Genomic DNA, 22033 nt, shown 5'->3' on the forward strand with positions numbered 1-22033 from the left:
CAACCTTCTCCAGGGTGATTTCTTTCTGCATCTCCAAAGGCCTGGGCTGAGCTGTGAGTGCTGAGATGAAGTATATGAGCTACTTGGGCTGTGCTACCTTGAGCGCTCTCATTTAAGCACCAGCCAATTAAATCAAACATCATTCATTGCAGCAGGCACACCGCCTAGCCGACTGCAGATGTAATCAGCAACAGATGAGGTTCACATGCCATTGGCTCATGTCCACAGCAATAGATCTAGGCATGTTCACCTGGCCAAGCTGACAAGTGAATCTAACTACCACACTGAGAGATTCCAAACAGAGTTGAGGGGCTATCCTGGAGTTTATTCTTACACATTAAATAGATATCACCTGTTTAGTTAACGTGTAATGGAGAGGCTGGAGGGAACTGCCTGAAAATGTGGAGCTGTGCTCCAGTGGCGGGCCGTGTTTCTTGAAGATAATTGTATGATGATATGGCTGTCGCAGTGTGACTGTGTGGTTGTGAAAGCCTGTGTCTGATGCTCCTTTTATCTACGGTATGGACAGATGAGTAAAACATATGGATTAAAAATAAATAAGGGGGAACAAATGTTAAATTTAGTAGATTGAAATGCTGGTGATCGGTGAAGGGAAGGGGTAAGGGGTATGGTATGTATGAATTTTTTTCTGTTTTCTTTTTATTGTTTTTTCGGAATTGATGCGGAATCAAGAAATGATCATGATTATGAATGTACAACTATGTGGTGATAGTGTGAGTTATTGATTATATAACAAGAACGGAATGATCATATGATAAGAATGTTTGTGTTTGTATGCGGTTATGTATCATAAATAAATTAATTTTTTTAAAGCTATATACATTCAGGACTGGGGGCAATGTCAAATTTCCCTGCGAAATGAACCTGGTGCGTTTTGAAGCAGTTGGATTTACAAAAACTTCCTTCGATAGTCAGGCCCGGAGCAGTTTTGGTCTCCGAACAGCAGGAGACGCTGTGAGCGCGTCTTAGCGGAAGTAGCCGGGGCCTGCAGGCGACTTCCGGTATGGGCGGCCGCTGAGACGCCGCGGAGCTGACGGCAGAGGCTGGGCCGGCTGCGAGGCGCAATGCCGTACGCCAACCAGCCCACGGTGCGAATCACCGAGCTCACGGACGAGAATGTCAAGTTCATCATTGAGAATACGGACTTGGCGTAAGACTGCGGAGGGAAGAGACTGAAGGCTCTAGTGCTAGAGTGTCCCAGGGAGGGGAGGCTGGGGACCTCGTATCCTTCCAGAACTGGCACCTCCTGTGCCAGGGTCTTCGCTTGGGAAGTGGGGCCGGCCGTGGCGGCGCCTTCACCCTGCTTCATTTTCCCTCCTCAGGGTGGCTAATTCTATTCGGAGGGTCTTCATCGCCGAGGTGCCTATAATAGGTAAGCGACTTGGCCACATTGCCTCTCCACCCATGGGGCTTCTGCTGCAAACCCTTGGGTGAGGCTGGGGGTAAGGGTGGGGTATAGCTGGGAGCACTGAGAAAACAGCAATGCTGGAGACTTACCTAACCCCATGTCCTTGGCCTGGCCACTGTTGGTCACTTCCCTGACTCTCACGGGTCACTTAGGTCCACCGTTCCATATACACTGGCATTTAGAGGGGACAGACTCGATTTCTGCTCTGGTTTTCCAGGTACTTGATATATTGACAAGTATACTACAGAATTTTCTGAGTGTCTGCTCCCAGAGTTTTGCTTAAGCAAAAGAAGAATGTTATAGGTACTGCATCAGTGTGCAGTCTATTGTGAAATGAACAGGCCAAGTGATAAGCCACAATGTTATTTTGTGGCTTATCTCCCACCTCGGCACCAATCACTTCTTCAACTCAGAGCATGGAGTGCTAGTTGGACTTAATGATACAGCCTGAATTCTGAGTCTAAATGCCACTTGTTCCACAAATTCAATTCTGCAAATATTGGGTACTTCCTACAGTCCAAGCCACAGCCAAGAATACAAAGGTTAAGGTATCTCAAGACTCTACTGCAAAGAATTTTCAAAGCTAGAAGTAGAGTCAAGGTGCACACAAATAAAATACAAGGCAAAATATGATAAATGCCTTGAGAGGTTTGGACAGTTTTTTGAGTGAGTTCAAAGGGAGAGAGTGATTGCTTATGTCTCATGGAAGGCAGGCAAGGCTAGGGTTTTGGAGAATCAGGATTTCAGCAGGCAGAGGGGAGGGTAAGGGTATATCAGGGGGAGTAATGAGGCAGAAACAGAACAGCTTGGGTTATGGTCCTTTTTCGGCTGAAGCAAATGGCTTGGGTTGGGGAAGCAGTAGAAAGCATAGCAGGACAAAGGAAGTCAGGGCTGGCTAGGGCTGGCCTTCTTCTGACCCCATTCCTCATGTTTAGGCCCTTCATTTGAATGAATGAACGTGTGTTTAAACAAGTATATGTGAGAATAGAGCCCTTTTCCTCCCACTAGCTCATTAGAAGGTATGGGGTTCTATACTTAGTATGCCTTGTCTGTTGAGGAATTCAGTTAACATGAATTGATTTAATAAAGTGCAAAATTGGGTGAACTGGTCACTAGTTCATAAACTGAGATAAGGGCCATAAGTCTGTGTTACTTCTGTGAGGTTTTACCCAATTTTTAAATGTCCAAATAATTTGTGTTTTTGGAATTCATGTTCCCATGGGTAGCAAATTAGTGCTTCTCATGAAAGTATTCAGCACAAAGAAATATGTTCCCACTCCCAGTCTCTAAGACAATGTTTTGTTTTTGTGATAACAAAGACCCCTTTGCATTACATTCACCGTGTGTCTTGTTAAAATGAAGATTCCTGGGCCACTCTAGAGCTGTAGGATCAGTCTCTGGCAGCCTGGCCAAGGCACCTATGATATAATAAATAGCAGGTGATTTCTAAATCTCACAAACCACTACTCTTAATTCTGTAGCTGAATTTGGTGGCTAAACTGCATCTCTGTTTCCTTCACTTTTAGCCATTGACTGGGTACAGATTGATGCCAATTCCTCAGTCCTTCATGATGAGTTCATTGCTCACAGGCTTGGTGAGTGTTGGGTTTGGGTGTTGGAGGGTGCAGTGCCTGGTAGAAACCTTACTTGCATCCATCGTGGCATCTTCTAGGTTCCCTTTTGGGTTGGCTGCTTAGCCTTTAAAGTGTTTTTTTTGTGTTTTCCAGGATTGATTCCCCTCACAAGTGACGACATTGTGGAAAAGCTACAGAACTCCCGGGTATGCTTTGTGGTTGAATAAAAGGGGAGGCAGAGTGGGAGATGCCTACCTACAGTTCTCAGAGTGGTTTTGCCCAACAGTCTGGATATGTCAAGAACCTGAGACAGGGCTTGGTCCTCAATTCTGACAGGGCTTCAGATTCAGTAGGCTCAGGGGGCATCAGGAAGTCCCATTAGGTAGCCACACAAGAGGATAGTATATACCCCAGAATGCTCATTTATACTGAAGAGTGAGGGCTGTATCTTCTCAGAGTCTGAGCTATTCAGACTCTGTATTCCAGGGCCTCTCTTCCCAGTGACGGAGGCTTAGGAGGCTAAAGGAAGTCAATGGGAAGTTGGGATGGTGAAGGAGAGGAGCAGAAGGATTGGGAGCTGTCCCACAAGAACTGCACCTGAGGGACTGGCTATTCGTGTCTGCCAGGTTCATGCCCCTCCCCCGCAGGTGCTGCAGGTTTGCTCTCTACCTGTACGTTTGCTCTCCCAGAGGATGCAGTAAAAGGTCTTTGTCAGACTGGGGATAGAGTGGGATTGGGTTGGGTTCCCTTCACTAGGGCTGCATTAGGTAATTTGAGACTATTAGCTCATGATGTCTTTGGGTGATCCTGAATTGACCCTTTTCTAATATTCCCAAGGGCATGTCATTTCTGCGGTGGCTAATTCAATATATCTTGTAAGTCTATATGTATTTTTAAAAAGACATTCAAACATCCAGAAAACTATGGAGGTAGTTTAACAAATGAAGATGTTCCTATTAATTAATGTCCCATCATAACATTTTGCCATATTTACTTCACATCTCCAGATTTTTTTAAAGAAATAAAATGTCACAGATTTTGGTAGGGACAGTTGTACAACCAAATGAAGAGCAGTTTGATAATATCTTATATAAGATATGTATACCCTAATACCAACCATTTCCCTCCATTACATTTTTTTCACTATTATATTTATTAAAGATGGTATGTTCCTCTTTTTTTCTTAAATTTGTCCAAAAAATTCCAAATCTACAGGAAAGTTGAAAATGTAGAATAAACCTCTATTTACTTTTCACCTGTATGTACGCATAGTTAATATTTTGCCACATTTACTTTGTTTTTCGTATCTGTTCGTATTATTGCTGAACTATTTGAAGGTAGGTTACATATCATAACATTTCTCCCCTAACTGCTTCAGCACACATCACATAAGAATAAGGATATTGTACACAACCTCAACACTGTTGTCACCTCTAAGAATAAAGGTTTTCTATGAAGAGTAATGCTGTCGTCATACTGAGAATAAAGATATTCTACACAACTGCAACACTGTTGCCATATGTAAGAAAATTAGCATTAATTCATAATGTCAGTAAATAGTCTATGTTCATATTTTCCCAGGTGACCCCAAAATATTCTTCGTTGTTTTTTGTTTGTTTTTTGTCTGTGGGCCTATAATCCAACCAAGGTTCATGGATTGCATTTGGTTGTTTTATCTTTTTAGCCTGTTAATCTAGAACAGTCTTCTCTCTCTTCATTTTTTTTTTCTTTTTGAAGAGGCAGAGAGAGTACCTTTTCATGTTTTTGTCTTCCATTACATTTTTAAAAGTATTGTGATTATAGGTATATATCTATAAAACCTAAAATTTGCCATTTTAACCATTTCTGAATACGCAATTTAGTGGTGTTAATTACGTTTAAAACATTGTTGTGCTACTATTCCATTCCATCTTAAGTCTTCCATTTCTTATTTCTCTCTAAGGAGTGATTTGGTCTCAAAGGTCTGGTTGCTTTCCTGCCTCACCCATGTGTGACTGCAGACCACCAGTTGTGGTCTTTAGTTGTTCTCTCATCATGTTGCAAACTTCAGAAGGATGTTGTATTTTCCCCACTGCTGTGAGGGAGAAACAGTCTCCTTGATTGTATTCCAGTAACTCTTCGTGGGAAAATTAAACTGCAACACAGACCCTGACATGGGAAGTATATTGTGTAAAGAATGGCAACATGTTGGTAATTAATAATGCTGGCCAGTAGTTACTTAGTGGCAGTTTATTATACTGTTCTCTACTTCATACAAAATCTCCCATAGTAAAAGTTTTTTGAAGAAAGGTTAATAGTCTAGAATTTGAACTTGTATTTTCCCCTGCTGGTCCCTGGATTGATGTGTTTTAAGTGTTGGTTACATTCCTAAGCTAGTCCACTTAGCTCATGGGAAGCTGTCCTAGAGAGTATGAAAGCATCCTTCTCTCGCTTATAGTCGTGGTCCTCTGATGAGAGTGCTCCAAGGGCCAGGGTGAGATATTTGGAGTATATCTCCTAGGGGTGGCCTGCCAGGTTTGGGGGTGGGAAGGAAACATGGGTGTCAGTATGCGTATAGGATGTCTCTAAGCCGGGAAGTGCCTGCACTTGAACTACCCTTGAGAATGGTGCACCAGATTGACACAGCACACAAGAGGCTTGAGACTACTGAGCTCAGCCCCTGTTTACATAGGAGGAAACTTAAGGGATCCAAGTTAGGATTTTGCCATCTGTCCTACAGACCATTCTTCTTCTCATCCTGCTGCAGGACTGCACGTGTGAAGAGTTCTGCCCCGAGTGCTCAGTGGAGTTCACGCTTGATGTCCGGTGCAATGAAGACCAGACTCGTCATGTTACATCTCGAGACCTCATCTCCAACAGCCCCCGGGTTATTCCAGTCAGTGTCTGAGAGCATCCTCCCTAGCTGGGAACTTTCCTTTTCTCTTCCTGGCTCCAGATGGGCCAGATTGGGACAGAGTCTTTAGACGCTGACTTTCCCTGTGTTACCCTCTGTCCTAATCTGATGCCTGGAAGCACTAATTCTGGAGTCTTCCTGGGGTGGGCAGAAGCATTGTTGATGCTGTGTGCCCTCTGTTACCTATGAACCCTTTTAAAAGCCATGGAATTGTTCTGACTGAAAAGCTATCAAATTGCTGTGAAGTGGGGGTTGGGGTCCAGCCACAAGCACAGATTGGGTCCTTGTAAGCACTTCTTTCACCCATTACAGGGTAGATTTTCCCTAGTTCTGGCAGATGATAGTCTGGAGGTGCTGGGAGGTGGTTGCTTGAAGAGATGACCAGGGATAAATACTTCTTGCTTTCACTCCCTACAGGTGACGTCACGGAGCAGAGACAATGACCCCAATGACTATGTGGAGCAGGACGGTAAGGGAGACACTGCCCCACGTGGCAGTTGGCAGGCTAGAAGGGAGGCAGAGACCAGACACAGCTTCTCACACTGCACTGCCTGCTTTTCTTGTAGGCTGGCTTTCGACACATTTTTCCAGATGTGTGTGGTCAGTAGTGGCACACCAGGCTAGCATTTGGAGGACTGTGCCTTTCCTGGTCCTTGACTGACTCAAACCTCTCCCCACAGACATCCTCATCGTCAAGCTCAGAAAGGGGCAAGAGCTGAGACTTCGAGCCTATGCCAAAAAGGGTTTTGGCAAGGAACATGCCAAGTGGAACCCTACTGCAGGGGTGGCTTTTGAGTATGATCCAGACAATGCCTTGAGGCACACAGTGTACCCCAAGCCAGAGGAATGGTATGTTCCTGCTGCCAGTGAAGGCAGGCATTTAGGGTGGGTGGAGGTAGAAAAGGCTCCTGGTGGCCAATGGGACAGGCTGAATAGGAACATAAGTGCCCTAAAAGCAGCAGTAGCAGCCCTGTGCCAACCTGTGTTTGACTTTAGGCCAAAGAGTGAGTACTCGGAACTGGATGAGGATGAGTCACAGGCTCCTTATGACCCCAACGGCAAGCCAGAGAGGTAAGACCATGATCTGACACTGGAAGAAAAAGTGCACAAGAATGTCCAGTTTGGGTGTGGGACAAACTCCCTTTGAGTTAGGGAGATGTCTCCCTCACGTCCCACGTCCCATAAGCTCAGGAGCAATCAGTGATTGCTAAGCCATGGTGTGTGTGCACATTCTGGGGCAGGTTACCACCCCACCTTTGGTGACTATGGAAACAAGGGACCCTCAGTTACCTAACTTGTTCCTGATATTTTCAACACCAAAAGAAGGGGCTCTTCAGGTTCAAGCCAGGGGCAGGAACTTTGACCAGGGTCTTACAGTGATGACCATGATGGCACTTTAAACAGGTGATCACTGCTTATGTGGTTTGCTACTTTCTCCTCAGTGTGGACCACATACATACAGAATTGTTTGATTTTCCCAGTATCTCTTTTGAGGTAGCTCCTCAGCCAAGTGGGTTGGGTCCACTGTGTGTGAGAAGTTTGGGTGAAGGAAGGTCAACCCTGGAGCAAGGTTGAATTTCTGGTGGAAAGTCAAGGAGTCAAGACCCAGAAGTAAGGAAGGGGTACCCAGGCCTGAAGCTCAGGCTGGCGAGCCTTTCTTGTGGACAGCTCTCACTGGACTCTCGCCTCTTAGGTTTTACTACAATGTGGAGTCCTGTGGTTCTCTGCGCCCTGAAACCATTGTCCTCTCAGCCCTATCTGGATTGAAGAAGAAGTTGAGTGATTTACAGACCCATTTAAGCCATGAGATCCAGAGTGATGTGCTAACCATAAACTAACTGCAGCTCGCCTGTTTCAGCAAAAAGGGGGATCCAAGCCAGCAGCTGGATTTCAGGTCTCTCCTGTGACTCTTCTAGCTTTTGAGATCTAGACTGCCATTGCTCAGACTTCTTGGCAGGGCATCAGTACCAACCAGAAAGGAAGCATGGGGAAAGGTGGGCCCTTTCCAGATTTTCTTGGCCACAGATAGATTACTGGGATGCCACTGGTATTTGAGGAAAGACAGTATTTTAGAAGACATTAAGCATCCATGGCCCCCGCCTGCTAAATGCCAGTAATGCTCCCTGGAAACCAAAATATCCCTTCCACCCTGTTTCCTAATATGCCCTTGGGGCAATCCTGCTTCCCTGTGGAGAATCACAGGGCTGGACTGCTCTTCTTCTCCTAAAAAGGTCATCCCAACTCTTTAGACTCTATCTGTTCAGAAGTTTTCACAGTTGTACCATGGGTTTCTGTTGTAGGACTAGGTGCTGAAACCCTCGTTCAGGCTGCCTACAAAGCCTTTCGGTCCCTTGCTCAGGGCCAGCTTGATGCATCACTCTGATCTCCAAATGTCCCTAATTTGAGAGGCCATTCTTTGGGATAGTGTTAGGCCTGGCTGTCCCTTCCCCCCACAAAATAAATGCACTATTTCATTGTCTACTCATCAGTTATGACCTCCTTCACCGCCAAGGGCCTGATTATTTACTTTGGTGGGGGGACACAGGTTCCCTCCCTCATATTTTGTTTCTCTTTAATGAAAATGTCTGGCCATGACCCCTTAGCACTGTCTCTAGTAAATTAGGCTACCTGGCAGGGGAAGCCTGCAGAAAACCTGAGATTCAGTACAGAAAGGAAGGGATGTTTATTGATTAACAGTAATTGTCTTTTTAAAAGTTTTTATTTTTGGCAATAAAGAGCACAACATAATCTCCTTCATGCATCATCGTGCCACCAGCTGAGCCAGCCAGCTCTACCTCCCTCCCCACAACCTCTGGGTCAGGTTCCCCTCCTCAGGCTAGCTCATTCCTCTGGGTGGTCATGTCCTGGGTCAGGTTCAGAGCCAAGCTAGCTGTGGCCACCAGCTTGGCTCCAGGGCTCTGTGGGGAGGGGGCCTCTTGCTTTATCATCCTCCTGCCACAACTTACACAGCAGTTATTTACAAGAAGGTCTATTCCCACAAATCAAAATCTTAAAGTTTTGTTTTTTTTTTTTAATAAAATAAAGCACGGGTGGGCCACAGTGGCTCAGCAGGCAGAGTTCTGACCTGCCATGCCAGAGACCCAGGTTCGACTCCCGGTGCCTGCCCATACAAAAAAAAAAAGATAAAAAAAAATAAAGCACGCAACCAAAGGTTTGATGTGACTAGAAAGATAGCCCTTCTGCTCGGTAGTCAATAAATACCAGCTAAAAAATCAATTGCTTTAATTGCATTTCAGCAGGGAGCCTCAGCACCATGTGGGGAAAGGGAAATGGGAAGGTCCTTGGTTTCCGAGTGCTTCTGGCTGGCCATAGGGGAGCAAACAGGGCAGAAGGGTTCCCTCTGCTGGGGCATTGTCCAGCCCTGGCCAGTGAAAGGGGAAGCAGGGGTGCTGCCCACGGCAGACCTGCTGAGGTCTTCCGATTTGGCCTGGCCTGGGGCAGGGAAAGAGCTTGAGACTGGCCCTTCTCCATCCACCACCTGGCTGAGGTAACCAGCACCCCACCCCAGGGCATCTTCTCAGCTCACTAGGCAAGAAGGAGCCTGTGTAGAAATTACATTTTAAAGTCAGATTTTCACCTGAGATGTCAACCAGATGTCACCTCTGCTTAAAACCCAAGTGCAAGGCTGTTAATGAGCACAGTAGAAGTTTGGATCCTTCCTGTGTCACTCTGGGCCCAGAGCAACTCAGAAGCCATCTGTTCTTGGCCCCTGAGCTCTTGGGAAAAGCCAGTGGCCAGATACCAACCTTCAGTTCTGATTGTCCCCTCTGGCCCTGATAGCTTGAGCAGATCCTGGCAGCAGGATGGCTGGAAAACAGCTGCCCTCACTCAAAAACAGCTTTGACCAGGGCCTGGTCATAGGATTATGGTGACAAGGAGGGATAGAGGGGAAATCTCAATATAGAATATGTCATAAGCCATATATATTAAAATCATTACAGTATATAGTCCCACAGTAGCTCTAGCCCATCATACATGCTCAGGTGGTGTGGCCAGCCCTTTGCCTCGGTCCATCCTCACCCTGGAGGGCATGGAAGGGACAGCTTGCTCCCTTGCTCCAGGTTCTTGGCTAATGGCCAGCAGCCCCACAGTACACTGCAGTCAGCCCTGCAACTGGCAGCCCCCAGCAGTCATTGGTGCCCACCAGCCCTGCTGTCACTGTGATGGGGTCTTAGCCTCGTTGCTGTCCCCCTGGCTGGGCTTTGGCTTTAGCAGGATGAATCTGTTGAGGAGGTCTGTTTCTGAGCTGGCCTGGGCTGCCCCATACCCCTCACCTGTGGGCACAGAGGCAGGCTCAGGACTCAAATGCAGGTCAAAAGAACCCTGCCCAGCAGGCCTTGTCCAACACACAGCCTCCTGGCAGGGGGATGTGGGGCACCACGGTGACTCACCGGCATAGCTGGAGGCCTCAGCTATATTCTGTGAACCCGTGATGTGGTGCCAGTAGGCGCTGCGCGGCAGCATGGTGGTGGGTGTGCAGGGGTACGAATAATGCTCCGTGCCCTTGTTCAGCAGCTGTGGGGCAGAGAAGGGGACTTCCTGTTAGCTCTCGGGGCAGTGCTTTAAACCCAAACAGCTGACTTACCACACTAGCTGAAAAATTAGCTGACAGACTGTAGGCCCAAGGGCCTGCCCACCCACTATCCTTCCCCTGTACCTTGGACTGAGATGCCCACTGCCTCACCCTTACATTCTTCTCCATTTCCAGCAGAACCCGTTTGTGCTGCTCGGCGATGGCCAGGGTGGCGCTGTGGACCCGCTGGTAAATCTGCTCCCCCTCTTGCGTCTGGAAGGTGTAGAGTCCTTCCCCAGCATCACACATCCTGGGGACACAGGAGGCAAACCCCACCACTCCTGCTCATGCTCAGTTGGGCTCTCCTGCTTCACATGCTGTGTCTGCACCCCAGCCCCAAGGCAGCCCCGGACCCTTGGGTCTGACCACACAGCTCAGGATTTCCTCTGTGCTCATTGGTCTAAACACTTTCCAAATATCAACCCATTCAATTTAGTCTATGCACTATTATAGTTTCCTCATTATTAGTTTTCTCAAGTCATTTTACAGAGGAGGAAACAAGCATAGAGGTTATGTAGTTTAGCAAAGGTTACACAGAGGATTATATTAAATCGAAGCAGATTTGCTCCAGAGGTCATTGTGAGGTCAGGTACTTTTATTATCCTTATTTGACAGATGGGAAACAGACTTAAATCCACAGTCAGAGTGCTAGCAGGTGTCAGGGGCAGTCTTGAGCTAAGCAGTTAGACTTTTGGTAAACAGCTGTTGACCTGCTGTGGGTATTACCCCTCACAGCCTCAACTTCTTCAATCTGTAAAATGGGAATGTTACATCCTCCTTGGGATGGCTATGCAGATATATAAATTAACCTCCTAGCACAGTGCCTGACACATGAGTGGCAGCCACCATCATGACCATGGTGGGACAGGTACCGGAGGAGGGAGGGTCCTACCGGCCAGCCTCGAAGGTAAAGCGTGTGGCATCCCGGCCATAGCGGCGCAAGGAGCAGAGGGGCCACGAGACGAGCTTCACGCGGGGTTTGTGTATATCCCAGAGGTAGATGTTCTCGTGGGTGATCTGCAGCTTGCACTCGCCGTACACATCAAGGTTGGGGCAGGGCAACAGGAAGACATTGAAGCGGTCTGATGTGGGAGAGGACAAGGGGCCTGGAGCTTTCCAGTGGAAGGACTCCCCGTCCCCTACCTCTACCTCCTTCCCTGCTCCTCCCCTCCTCCAGCTCCAGCACCAGGCCTTACCTGTCTGCTCGCACTGTACCCCTGGGGCCAGGAGGTCTGGCTCCCCCAGACTGATGTCATTGAGCCGCGACCCTAGACACTCCACGGACAGTGTCTTGTACCACTCCTCCGCCTCCAGCTCTGGAGAAAATGGCCCCTCATCATGCTGTCAGCTCAGGGTCCCCAGCAACCTCCACCAGACACACCATCTGCCTCAGCCTGAGTAATCCCACCAGGCAGGGCAGGAAGGGCAGGCCAGGCCAGGTAATCCTGTCTGCCTGCCCCATCTCAGTCCTGGGGGTCTGTTCCCTCTAAGGTCCCCCTGACCCATGCATATCTATCCCCAGCCAAAGCCAGCCCAACTCTGCCTCCTCCCACCTGGCCATGACTGTCCCAGGGGAGGCCTGCAGCCCAGGCTGCTCACCTGAGTCACAGGTGAAAGTCCGGGCCGAGTCGTCCGTGAGTATGATGGCCACTGCCTGCCGCTTGGTCTCCTTGGGGAGTCGCATGACACACTTGACATTGCTGATTTCGGTCACCTGGGGCAGCCACCACAAAGGACTCAGCCAGGCTTGAGCATCTCCCCGCTTGGAATCCCCCCTGCACACTCACGGACACACCATACTCAAAGCAAATCATCTTCGCTTACAAGTTGGGATGCTAGGGCCCAGGTTACCTAACCTTGGGGCAGCCTCGGAGGCACACTGACTTCTCATCTGGATACTTCTCCAGCCGCTGAGGCCCCTTGCTGGAAGATTTCCGAAATACCAGCCAGCATCGCCGGTAGATCTGTGGGGCAAGGTGGCAGGGGTATCAGGCCTTGCTGAACCGCTCCCACCCCAGCCATCAGGGCACTGCAGTTAACCCTGTTGGCCACAGGGGGCAGTTCCACACAGCCCTCCTGGGAGCCCCAGGCCAGGAGAAAACCCAAGGGTGGCAGACATCAGCAGAGATGCCTCCCTGGAGCAGAGGCCTCTTTCCCAAATCAAAAAGGTAGTCATTGCCTGGCTGGTCCTGAAGGGCTGTTCTACAAAGAGTGCTCTCCTAAGCTGCCATTTATTTACAGCATAGCTCTTGAGTTTAACAGCCAATATTTATCAAGCATTTCCTATTTGTACTTTTTGTTAACAATATTTTGTAAAGGAAATCCCCAGAATCACTCTTATGTTGGTTCTGTTATTACCCCCATTTTATAGATGGGTAAACTGAGGCACCAAAAAGTTAAGTAATAGCTAATAAATGGTGGAGCCGCTATTCAAACACGGGTTGTCTTCCTCCAGAACTGCCACCCCCACCCCACTGGGCCTGACATTCTGGCCAGGGCTCCAGGGCCAGTGACCAGCCCTTGTCTACTTGCAGCCTTGCACATCACCACAGCCTTTATTCAGGGCCAGGGGCAGGGGTGTTGGCTCTCCGGTGTTGATAACTGTGCTCATCTCCAGGACCTTTCACCCTCTCTTTCCATTCTCTTACCAGCCAAGCCACGTTGTTGGGGCTGTTTCTTGTGCCAGGTGGGAAATCAGAGGCTCTCAGGTATAAAGAGTCAGAACTAAGAACCTGGTGTAATCCCCAGGGCACAGTGCCTTCCCTGGCACGGCTCTCTCCTCATCCCAGCTGATGCCAGTGACTAAATCTTAAGCCATCTATATTCTCTATTGCTTCATGGACTTCTTTAGAGCAAGGCCCTCCCCAGGGAGGGTGGCACCAACCACTCTCTAGGGCTAAGTGGGCAAATTGGCTTTCAGACCCCTTGTAGGGTAGCCCCGGCTGCCTATCTGTAGTACTGACGCTTCCCTCCTTGGTCTCCTCCCTCCCACTCAGGCTCTCTTCCAACCCAAAGTCTGTGAGTGGAATCCAACTACTCCTTTCAGTAGGCACTCCAGAAGACTGGCAGCTTGTTCCCTAGAAACCTCTGAAGGGCAGTGCTCCTCTTACTGGCAAACCATAGGGAGACTAAGGGCCAGCCCCAGAGCAGAGGCAGTGAGAGAAGCCTCTGCGTCATGGCCATAGCATCCCCTAAGCCCTGCCAAGCCACGCACGAGGACCACGGCAGCAGGGTCCCAGGACACAGTGGGCCTAGGCAGTCCCCATCCCAGGGGCCACTCCAGGTGGGCACAGCCAGGGGCAGGGGTAGGGGGCCGAGGTGTGATCAGGCCTAGTCTTGGGGGTCTCAGAGCCAGGCCATTTCTGGCTCTTGTCTGGGACCCTGGGAGGCATGTCCACCCCTGTGCCCCTGCCCCTGGCTCAGCCTCTTGCCCATCCAGCTAAACCCCAGCAGACCTCAGCTCTCTCCCAGCCAGGGAACCCCCTTTTTGAGATAGTGACTTTTTCTCAGACTCTTCACTCACATCCTGGTAGCCTCCTTAACAAAGCTTTGCTGAACAAATAAGTGACCATATGAAGGGACAATGATGGGATGATGGCAGGACAGCTGAATGAAAGCTGACAAGGCAGACCCACCCTGCAAGAATGAACCCCATGGGGTGTGCAGCTTCAGGGGCAGGAGGCCTGGGGGCCTGAGGATACAGGATACACACACATGCAGCACCCCCCCAGGGAGCCACTGCACCCAAGAGCCCTACTCTTACAGGTTTTGGAGCAGTGCTTCAGAAACTCTGACACAGCTCTGCCACTGGAGGTAGGAAGGCGCTAGCAGGTAGGGGACAGCTTCTGATCTCTTTCAGTTCCTCCCCTCATTTCTGTGGGCTGAGACAATGACTGCTCTGGGGTAAGTGCAGCCCTTTGCATCAGGGGTACTGAGGCTCAGGTCTGCAGAATGAGCTGGATTCCCGGGGGGGGAAGACACCCCAGACTGGGTCTAGTCATGCCCCAGCCCCCAACAACTATCCTGGCTGTGCCTACGTGTTCCTAACACCTGCCCTGGCCATACCCACCTGTCAGCTTCTGGGGTTCCCAGGTCTCCTGGAACAGATCTGATGCCCACCCTCTGGCCTGTGCCTTCCTGGCAAGCTTTGCCCTGGACAGGGCCTCAGCTCAACTGGCCCCTGAGTCCCTGCAGGTCCGGGGCCAGAGGACCGATGAATGCTGCTAGAAGCTGGGCTTCTACTGCCTCAGCCTCCCCCACCTGGGCCGCCCTCAGCCTCTCTCTTTGTTCTGTGCTCTCTTGAATCAGGAGGCTCAATCCTCTCTCAGAGGAAGGCTAAGTGGCTGCGCTGCCGGGGCGCAATCTCCCCCAAGGCTGGGCTACAAAGTCAAATCCAGATGAGATTCTAAACAAGCCCAGCAGCTCAGCCCTGTTCCCCCACCCACCTGCAGTGGGGCCACCTCCTGCCTGGCCAGAACACACTCTCATGAGGCCCTCGGGGCCACAGGAGGTGGGGACGCGCCAGAACCATCCCCCTCCAAGGCCAGCCCTGCAAGCCTGGTGCCCAGGCAGAGGGGTGGGCACTGGGGCCCTGCTCCTCCAGGGCTCATCCTCTGTGACTCCCCCACTTCCAGGGAGCCAGGAAGCCTCCCGCAGTCAGAGTGCTCATCAACCATTTAGGGAGGCAATGGGGGAAGGAAAGAGGGAGGGGCAGAGCCCCAGGTGAACCATTAAGATCTGGGCCACCAAGGTCGCCAGGGCTTCCTTCCTATTGGGGGGAGGGGGAGGACAGCCACGGAGGCCTCACTATGTCAGGGAGACCACAGCGACAGCTCTTGGACAACTAACTCACCAGGAACATTAAGTTGATCCCTGGGGTCCCTGCTTATGTCTTCTGGAGAGGCTTCACCAGTAGGGGGCCTTCAGGGGATGGGAAAGGGTGCCATCCAGCAGGGACCGGGCCTGTCCAAGCCCCCAGCTTAGGGGCCAAGCACCCAGCCAGCACGCAGCGGCCAGCCAACAACTTGAAGGAAAACAGCCTGTCCCAGAGCCACAGGCTCTCATTTACAAACTGCATAAATATCTGCATCTGTACCCCCAAGTCCCCACCCCCAATCAACCAGTCTCCTGTTCAAACACTTCTTTAACATTAGAAACAACCAAAAATATCTGCACACAGCAGCCATCGGAAGTAGGGGGGAGACGATTAAAAGAAAAGAAGCAAGGAGAAGGGAGGAGAGAAGAGGGGAGGCGACAGAAAGGAGAGGCGCCCAGGGGAAGTGAGGAGCTGGCTGGCACTCAGCTCAGAGACAGCCCAGCATTTCCAGCTGCTCGGGCTGCTGCTGCTCCGGCGACAACTTCAACAATAGCAGGGGAGCCGCCTGCCCATCGGCCGCGCCACCGCTGGCCCAGCCGCTGGGATGGCAGCCAGCCCTGCCGGGGCGGGGGCTGCAGCAGGCACATGCCCGCGGCCGGCTGGCAGGGAGCCTCGAGACCACCGACGCCCCGACACACGTCGCCAGACCCGAGTCCCTCCTCCCCATCCCTCGGGGGGCCCCGTGGAGGGTCGCTCACCCCCAGCTTTCTGCTCTTCATCTTCACATAGCCTTGCTTGACGATGTCGTTGAAATTGGTCGCCATGGTTCCCCCGCTGTCTTCGGGGCACCGGGCTGGCGGAGGCGCGGAGGGGGCTGCCCAGGTGGCCTCGTTTCCAGCTCCTTCGATCACCTGTGCGAGACGCTCCGTCGGGGCTGCCGCGCGGGGCCGCGCTCACCTCGACCGCCTCAGCATTGTTCTAGCTGCTCCTGCGCCCGGAGCCCGCTGGAGAGAAAAATGACAGGGAGGTTAGAGACAGTGACATCTTTTTCTGCCCCTCGCTGGCTCGCTCTCTTTTTTTCCTTCCTCTTCCCACACGCCTCCCTCCCTCTGCCCGCCCTTCTTCCTTCCCTTCCCTCCCCACCCCAGGACGACAGAACCATTCAGGAAAACCGAGGTGGAGGCAGCTGTGGAGGAAAATGGTCCAGCCCAGTCCCCTCCCTCATGGCTGACGGTTAACCCCTTCCTGTGAGGGTTGGCTCCGGCTCTCGCTGTGGAGGTGGGGGTGCAGAAGGGAAGTGGACGCGAGGCCCGGGCTGTGCTCCAGGAGTTGCTGCCCCTCAGCTCCTCGGGCCCAGGTGGCAAATTCGCCTATTGCAACTTTGAGGCAGAGTTAGAACAACGTGCCCCAAACCAGGCCCCAACCCGTTCACATGAGTCCCCAAGGGAAAGCCAGAGAAGGGAGATCCCGGGAGATGGCGCAGAGTCCGGCGTCTGGGTGACGTTAGAGATTATTGGCCTGGTCAGTCTCAGCAGAGCCCTGAATCCCTCTACCTCACCCTGCCCTGTATTTGTTCTCTCCATCCCCAGACATGAGGATCATCTTCCTTAAACCTACTTGGGCCCTGCCCGCTGCCCCCAGCCCCTGGAAAGTATCAGTCGACAGTTCTTCTAGGTGCTACTTCCTGGGTGTGAGGACAGAGTCCAGCAGGGCAGGCCCCCAGATAAGCCCGTGGAATGTGCCGGGCCAGCTGGAGGTAGCCACAGGGGAAGCAGACGCCACACCCTAGTGCTGGGAAGACAGGGTCACTGTGTGAGGGCAGGGCCCACACCCAACAAGCCACGGGGCCTGGCCAGGCCAGGCAGGGCCTCCATGTCCTGACCATAGGCAGGAGTGAATTACAGGGTGAACTAGGGCCTCGGGCAGAGGACACAGCCCAGGCCTATAGGAGACAGCGTGGAGGACCATGCAGAGCTCAACATGGAGCCAGAAATGGGGTATTTGCAGGGCAAGAGAATCAGGTAGGTCAACAGATAAAGTCTCAGACTCAGGGGGGATCTTAGCGATGACCCAATTCAAACCTGAATCTGGCATATGGGAGAAAGAAAGTTGCCCAGAAAGGGTAAGCAACATGGCTAAGGTCACACAGCAAGTCCACTGCACAGCCAGAGATGGGTGAGAAGATTCGAGGTGGGTGATGGAGGTGGACTCAGGGGACTGCCTGCCACCACCTTAGCCCTCTCTGTTATCCAACCTCAGGAGCAGGGCTGTGCCAGCAACATGGCCGCCTGCATCTCCAGGACTGCTGGGTCAGAATGGAGGAGAATTTCTGGAGTTCGCCAGGCATCTCAGCTGCCAGGATGGGGTTGTGGGGTAGGCATGCTGCTGGATCTGCCAGCAGCTTGGCATTAATTAATCTCCTGGAGGCCTGTCTGGTAAGTACCTAACAAGGAACAGATGGGGCTACCCCAGCGAACACATACAAACAAGGGAAGGGGCTGAAAGGGCAATGCTCCCCTGTCCCACTTCCACCTGGTGGCTCTCCCCAGCATCCCTCCCTTTCTGCCCATTCACTCCTTCTCTTCTAAGAGAAGCCCCTCCCATGATGTTTTCCTCCTGTAAGGTCTGGGGTCCCTTCCTTGGCACTGACCCCAACAGCCCTGCCACACTGGATTCTGGCAGTCATAGATGGGTCAATTTTCCCAGTTCTGTTCCCAACTCCCACCTCTGGGGTGCCTTGCCCCCATAGCAAAGGCCACGAGGATGACAGCAGGCTGCCACTGGCTGTGGGTCCACAGGACAGAAGGCCCCATTCAAAACACACCTACAGTAGCAACCGTGTCTCTGGGGTCATCCAAGGTGGCCTAAGACGTGGCACAGTCAGGAGGCCACATGGACTGGCAGAGACGGCCGAGCTTGCAGAGTTTGAATCCAGCTGGCTGTTGGTTCTGAGCAAGCCACTTAATTTCTCTATACCTCAGTTTCCCCATTGGTAATTTTTTTTTTCAAATGAAGATGAACCCACCGGCTTTAAATGAAGAAATGAATCCAGAGGGCACTTTACCCCAAATACTGAGTCCAGGAGCTTATGCCTGCCTGCCTGCCTACTTTGGACCCAGAGCTTCTGCTGCAAAAATTCCACAGGTAGTTTTTGGTTCTCTCCCCACCCCCAAAAGCTGCTGCTCAATCATGCATCGTTCCCCTCCTCCATGGGGCTTATGCAGCCATCATAACCCAAAAACCTGCCCAATACAGGCCTGCTCCTTCCTGCGGGTCATCTTCCACGGGGCCCCCCCAGGGATGGGTAGGAGGGACTCAGGTCTGGCAATGTGTGTTGGGGCATCAGTGGTCTCGAGGCTCCCTGCCACCTGCGGCCACCCAGCTCTTAGGGTACACCTGCCTTGTCTGCCCATAGGAACCACAGCCCACCTGTATGCCCCAGCCCCTAGAATCAATCCCCCAGAAACAAACCAACGGGAAGAGTGACCTTTGTGGAGGAGCCTAGGTGGCAGAGAGCCTGGTGACTTACTCTGGACCAGAGTTCCAGGGACTCCTGGCCACACTTAGTTCCTATTGAGGTTTGCTAGAGGCTAGACCCAGCCTGGGGCCAAAAATCGTACAGCAAAGGAGGTTGAGGAGGCCGGAAGGAAGGAGATAGGCCAGCAGGTGGTCTCAGGAAAGAAACGTCACTCAAAATTTGCAGGGCAATAGGATCAAGGTCGCGATGGGGGGAGCCAGGACCAATCCACACCCCCAGAAAGGCTGAACTCTAGCAAGAGAGGCAGCCCCCAGCTGAGTCTCTGTAGGCCCAATAGAGCACTGGAGGGGGCAGGGAGGGCACTGACGCCTCAGCAGGCCAGGAACTGGACTTATTTGGCCATAGGAGCACTATCCCCATTGCTCCTGAGCCACCACCAGCTCTGTCCTCTCAACCGCCTGCTGCAGAGAATGGCCCACTAATTTGAGAGGACCTGGGGGCTCCGGGCCCTTCCCCAGCATCAGGCCTGCTAGCTTAGCTCTGAGCAGCCTGAGAAACTAAGCAGGATTTCCAGCAGCATCTCCCGTGATGCAGCGGGGAGCAAGGACCCGCGTTCTTCCTCCCAGCCTGGCATCAACACAGCTGCTTAACTAGAGACCACTGGCTCCTTTCAGAAAAAACAAACAAACAAACAAAAAAACAGGCTCTGAAATGCTCCTCTCCCCAGGAAGAGCAAGTGTCCTGCTGGGGAGGGTGCGGCAGACTCCCTGGTGCCCAACAGAGGGGCGAGGCTGGTCCCTCCCTGCCCACCTGCCCCATGGGACAGCCACTCCGAGCCTTCCTCCCTGCACCTGGATTCTGCCTGGAGGCTTTGGCTCCAGAACAAACGCTACTTGCTGTGGTTGGCAGCCAATGACTGAGCAGGAGTGGCTGCCTGCTTGCTGGGCCTCCCCACCCCATGACAGATCGGATCTTATCAGAGCTTCAGGGAGGCCCTACCTGGCCATCATCTCACTGAGCCCACCCCTTGGCGGAGATCCTATCAGAAGGCTTCTCTCCAGCACCAGTGACATTTCCCATCACCTGCCAGGCTGGCCTTCTCTCCCCCAGTTGATTGTCATCAGGGGGGAATAGGGAGCTTGTTCCCCCATGCCCTACCCCCACAAGGGGCCACCACCTGAAACACTGCAGGTCTCATCCAAGGTAGGTGGCAAAGACAGATAAAAAAAACCGGATAGGGGCAGAGAGATCGGTGGGGGGAGGGGACATCTGAACAACCACAGTCCTCTGGCCCTGAAGTCTGAAAATAGTGGTGCAGTGTCTCCTACGCCACCAACACTCTGTTCTCTCCCTGCTCCTCACCTATCTCTCCCGTCTCATCTGTCCCTGCTCAGTAAACCCAGCAACGCTTCTTCCTGTCCCTCACATGCCAAACTCCTTCCCACACAGGGCCACTGGACTTGCTGTTCCCCCTCTTGGAACTCTTTTCCCTCGGACAGTCACAAAGCTCGTTCCCCTGCCCAAATGCCACCTCCTCTGAGAGGCCCTCCCTGAATACCCTGGGCAATCTGCCTCCTTCTATCACAACATCCACTTCTACTGTCCTCATCACACCGATCACTACAGCTTTTCCTTGTTCTTGCATCTGTCCACTGGTTACCAGGCTGCTCTCTGTGCCCTTCCCATGCACTCAGAATGTCAGCTCTCTGATGGCTGGGTCTTGTCTGTCTAGTTAGCTCCATTCCAGTGCCTGTAAAGGTACCTAGCATAGAGTAGGGGCACAATGCATATTTGGGGACTGAGCACATAATTCTCTCTGGGATCGGTTCTCCTTGTACCTTTCTCCCACCTCCACCAGTGTCGGTCTGGCCAGACCCAGCTCGGCTTCCAGGAGTGTGTGAGCAGCGGCAGGCTCCTGCCTTCCTGGGTCTCAGGGCTTCTCTGGGTGCTGACTGTTACGGCCAGCAACCTGCTGTTTACTGGATGACCATTCGGGCCCAAGATCCACAGTCTGGCTCAAAGCTGCCTCAAGAGAGAGCGCTGCTGACACTGCGGCCCAGCCCAGCAGTCCCACCTAGGCCAGGGTTGTTGGGTGAGTTCATGCCCAGCCCCCTGCCATGCCCGTGGGGAAGGGCTAGGAGCAGCCAGCACCTAGCCTGTCTAGGTCAGCATCTGGGAGGGAGGGGGCTTAGCTCCTGGGACGCCTCCTGGGTGGAGGACCAGGAATGGCCTGAGCTGGAGACACATCCCTCAGAAAGGGACAGAAAAAGAATGTGCTCTAAATAAGCTCAGTACCCAACTGCTGCGGTGCCCCCTCTCAGGGCTGACCAGATCCTACAGCCCACACCCTCCATGCAAGTGCTCTGGCAACCGCTGTCCACCCACCGCTTGGGATGGACCGGTTGCGCCCAGTTCCTGCTCTGTCCACATCACCCAGGCGTCCAGCCTCCATTCATACACCTTCGTGGTGACAGAAAGTGTTAAACTGGAAACAGAGCTGTGCCAGGCCCTGGGGAGAAGGAGGGCAGGATCCCATGGCCGGGTGAGAAAGGTTCAAAGACACAGGTCAGTGGACCTTGAGTTTTGGCTGTGGGGTAGGAATGGCATTTGCAGGAGGGGGTGCGAGGGTAGGGGGCGGTTGGTGGAGAAAATAGGGGTTATGCCCCTCTAGGTGGCAGGCTGGGGTCAGGGAGCACAGGTATCTGGCGCTTCTCTGACAGGGTGTGTGTGTGGGGGAGGGCAGGTCTCTACCTGGCTCGGGACGCCCCCGTGGGAAGGGGAGCCGAGCTGCCTAAAGCTTCAGGGGATGACAGGGGCCTCGGGCTGGCTTTTGGGGTCGGGTCTCCCACCGAGTAGGACGGTTCCATGGGATTGGAGGGTGGTTACTTGAGATCCCAAGAGGTAGCTGAGGGTCTCCAGGTGTGGCAGTCGCCCAGCGTCCCACGGGACCTAGGTTTCCCCCGAGTTCCCAACCTCCACCTCGCACGGCGCGCCACCCCATTTACCTGGGCGCCGCGGTACCGGCTCGGGGCGCTCGCTCGGCGGGGCCGCGGGGCAGTCTCATGCCCGCGTCAAGGCGCGGCCGCGGTGGCGCCGGACTCCGGGTGGGGACGGCGAGGAGGCGCGGCCGCCGGGCCGGGGCTGAGGCTGGGACTCCGCTCCCTCCACCACCCGGTCCCGCCGCCCCGCGCCGCCCCGCGCCGCCCCGCCCCGCCTCACGGCACCGCCTCCTGGCCGCCAGCCCCCGCC

At 52.5% G+C, this 22033-nt stretch overlaps 2 protein-coding genes across 6 annotated transcripts; one reads left to right on the plus strand and one right to left on the minus strand.

Annotated features, from left to right (window-relative positions):
- The first annotated feature begins 1008 nt into the window (after positions 1-1008).
- On the plus strand, positions 1009-8644 carry POLR2C (RNA polymerase II subunit C). Its single transcript, XM_077132544.1, has 9 exons — positions 1009-1171; positions 1344-1393; positions 2956-3024; positions 3157-3209; positions 5750-5878; positions 6314-6365; positions 6577-6745; positions 6893-6967; positions 7590-8644. The coding sequence occupies exons 1-9, from the start codon at positions 1086-1088 to the stop codon at positions 7732-7734; spliced, it is 828 nt and encodes a 275-aa protein (XP_076988659.1). The 5' UTR covers positions 1009-1085; the 3' UTR covers positions 7735-8644.
- A 478-nt stretch (positions 8645-9122) lies between these two features.
- On the minus strand, positions 9123-21828 carry DOK4 (docking protein 4). Of its 5 annotated transcripts, none has more exons than XM_077132541.1 (8): positions 21790-21828; positions 16065-16310; positions 12347-12454; positions 12090-12204; positions 11687-11806; positions 11383-11572; positions 10602-10740; positions 9123-10432 (listed from the first exon to the last, which is right to left on the minus strand). In XM_077132541.1, the coding sequence occupies exons 2-8, from the start codon at positions 16128-16130 to the stop codon at positions 10073-10075; spliced, it is 1098 nt and encodes a 365-aa protein (XP_076988656.1). In that variant the 5' UTR covers positions 16131-16310; positions 21790-21828; the 3' UTR covers positions 9123-10072. The 5 variants fall into 5 exon arrangements, with proteins under 5 accessions (XP_076988656.1, XP_076988655.1, XP_076988658.1 ...); XM_077132540.1 differs by lacking the exon at positions 21790-21828 and adding an exon at positions 20623-21283; XM_077132543.1 differs by lacking the exon at positions 21790-21828 and having other exon boundaries at positions 9123-10191; positions 10309-10432; positions 16065-16398.
- Positions 21829-22033: the final 205 nt, after the last annotated feature.

Source organism: Tamandua tetradactyla, chromosome 16, assembly GCF_023851605.1.
Source record: "Tamandua tetradactyla isolate mTamTet1 chromosome 16, mTamTet1.pri, whole genome shotgun sequence".
In the NCBI taxonomy this organism is placed as follows: domain Eukaryota; kingdom Metazoa; phylum Chordata; class Mammalia; order Pilosa; family Myrmecophagidae; genus Tamandua; species Tamandua tetradactyla.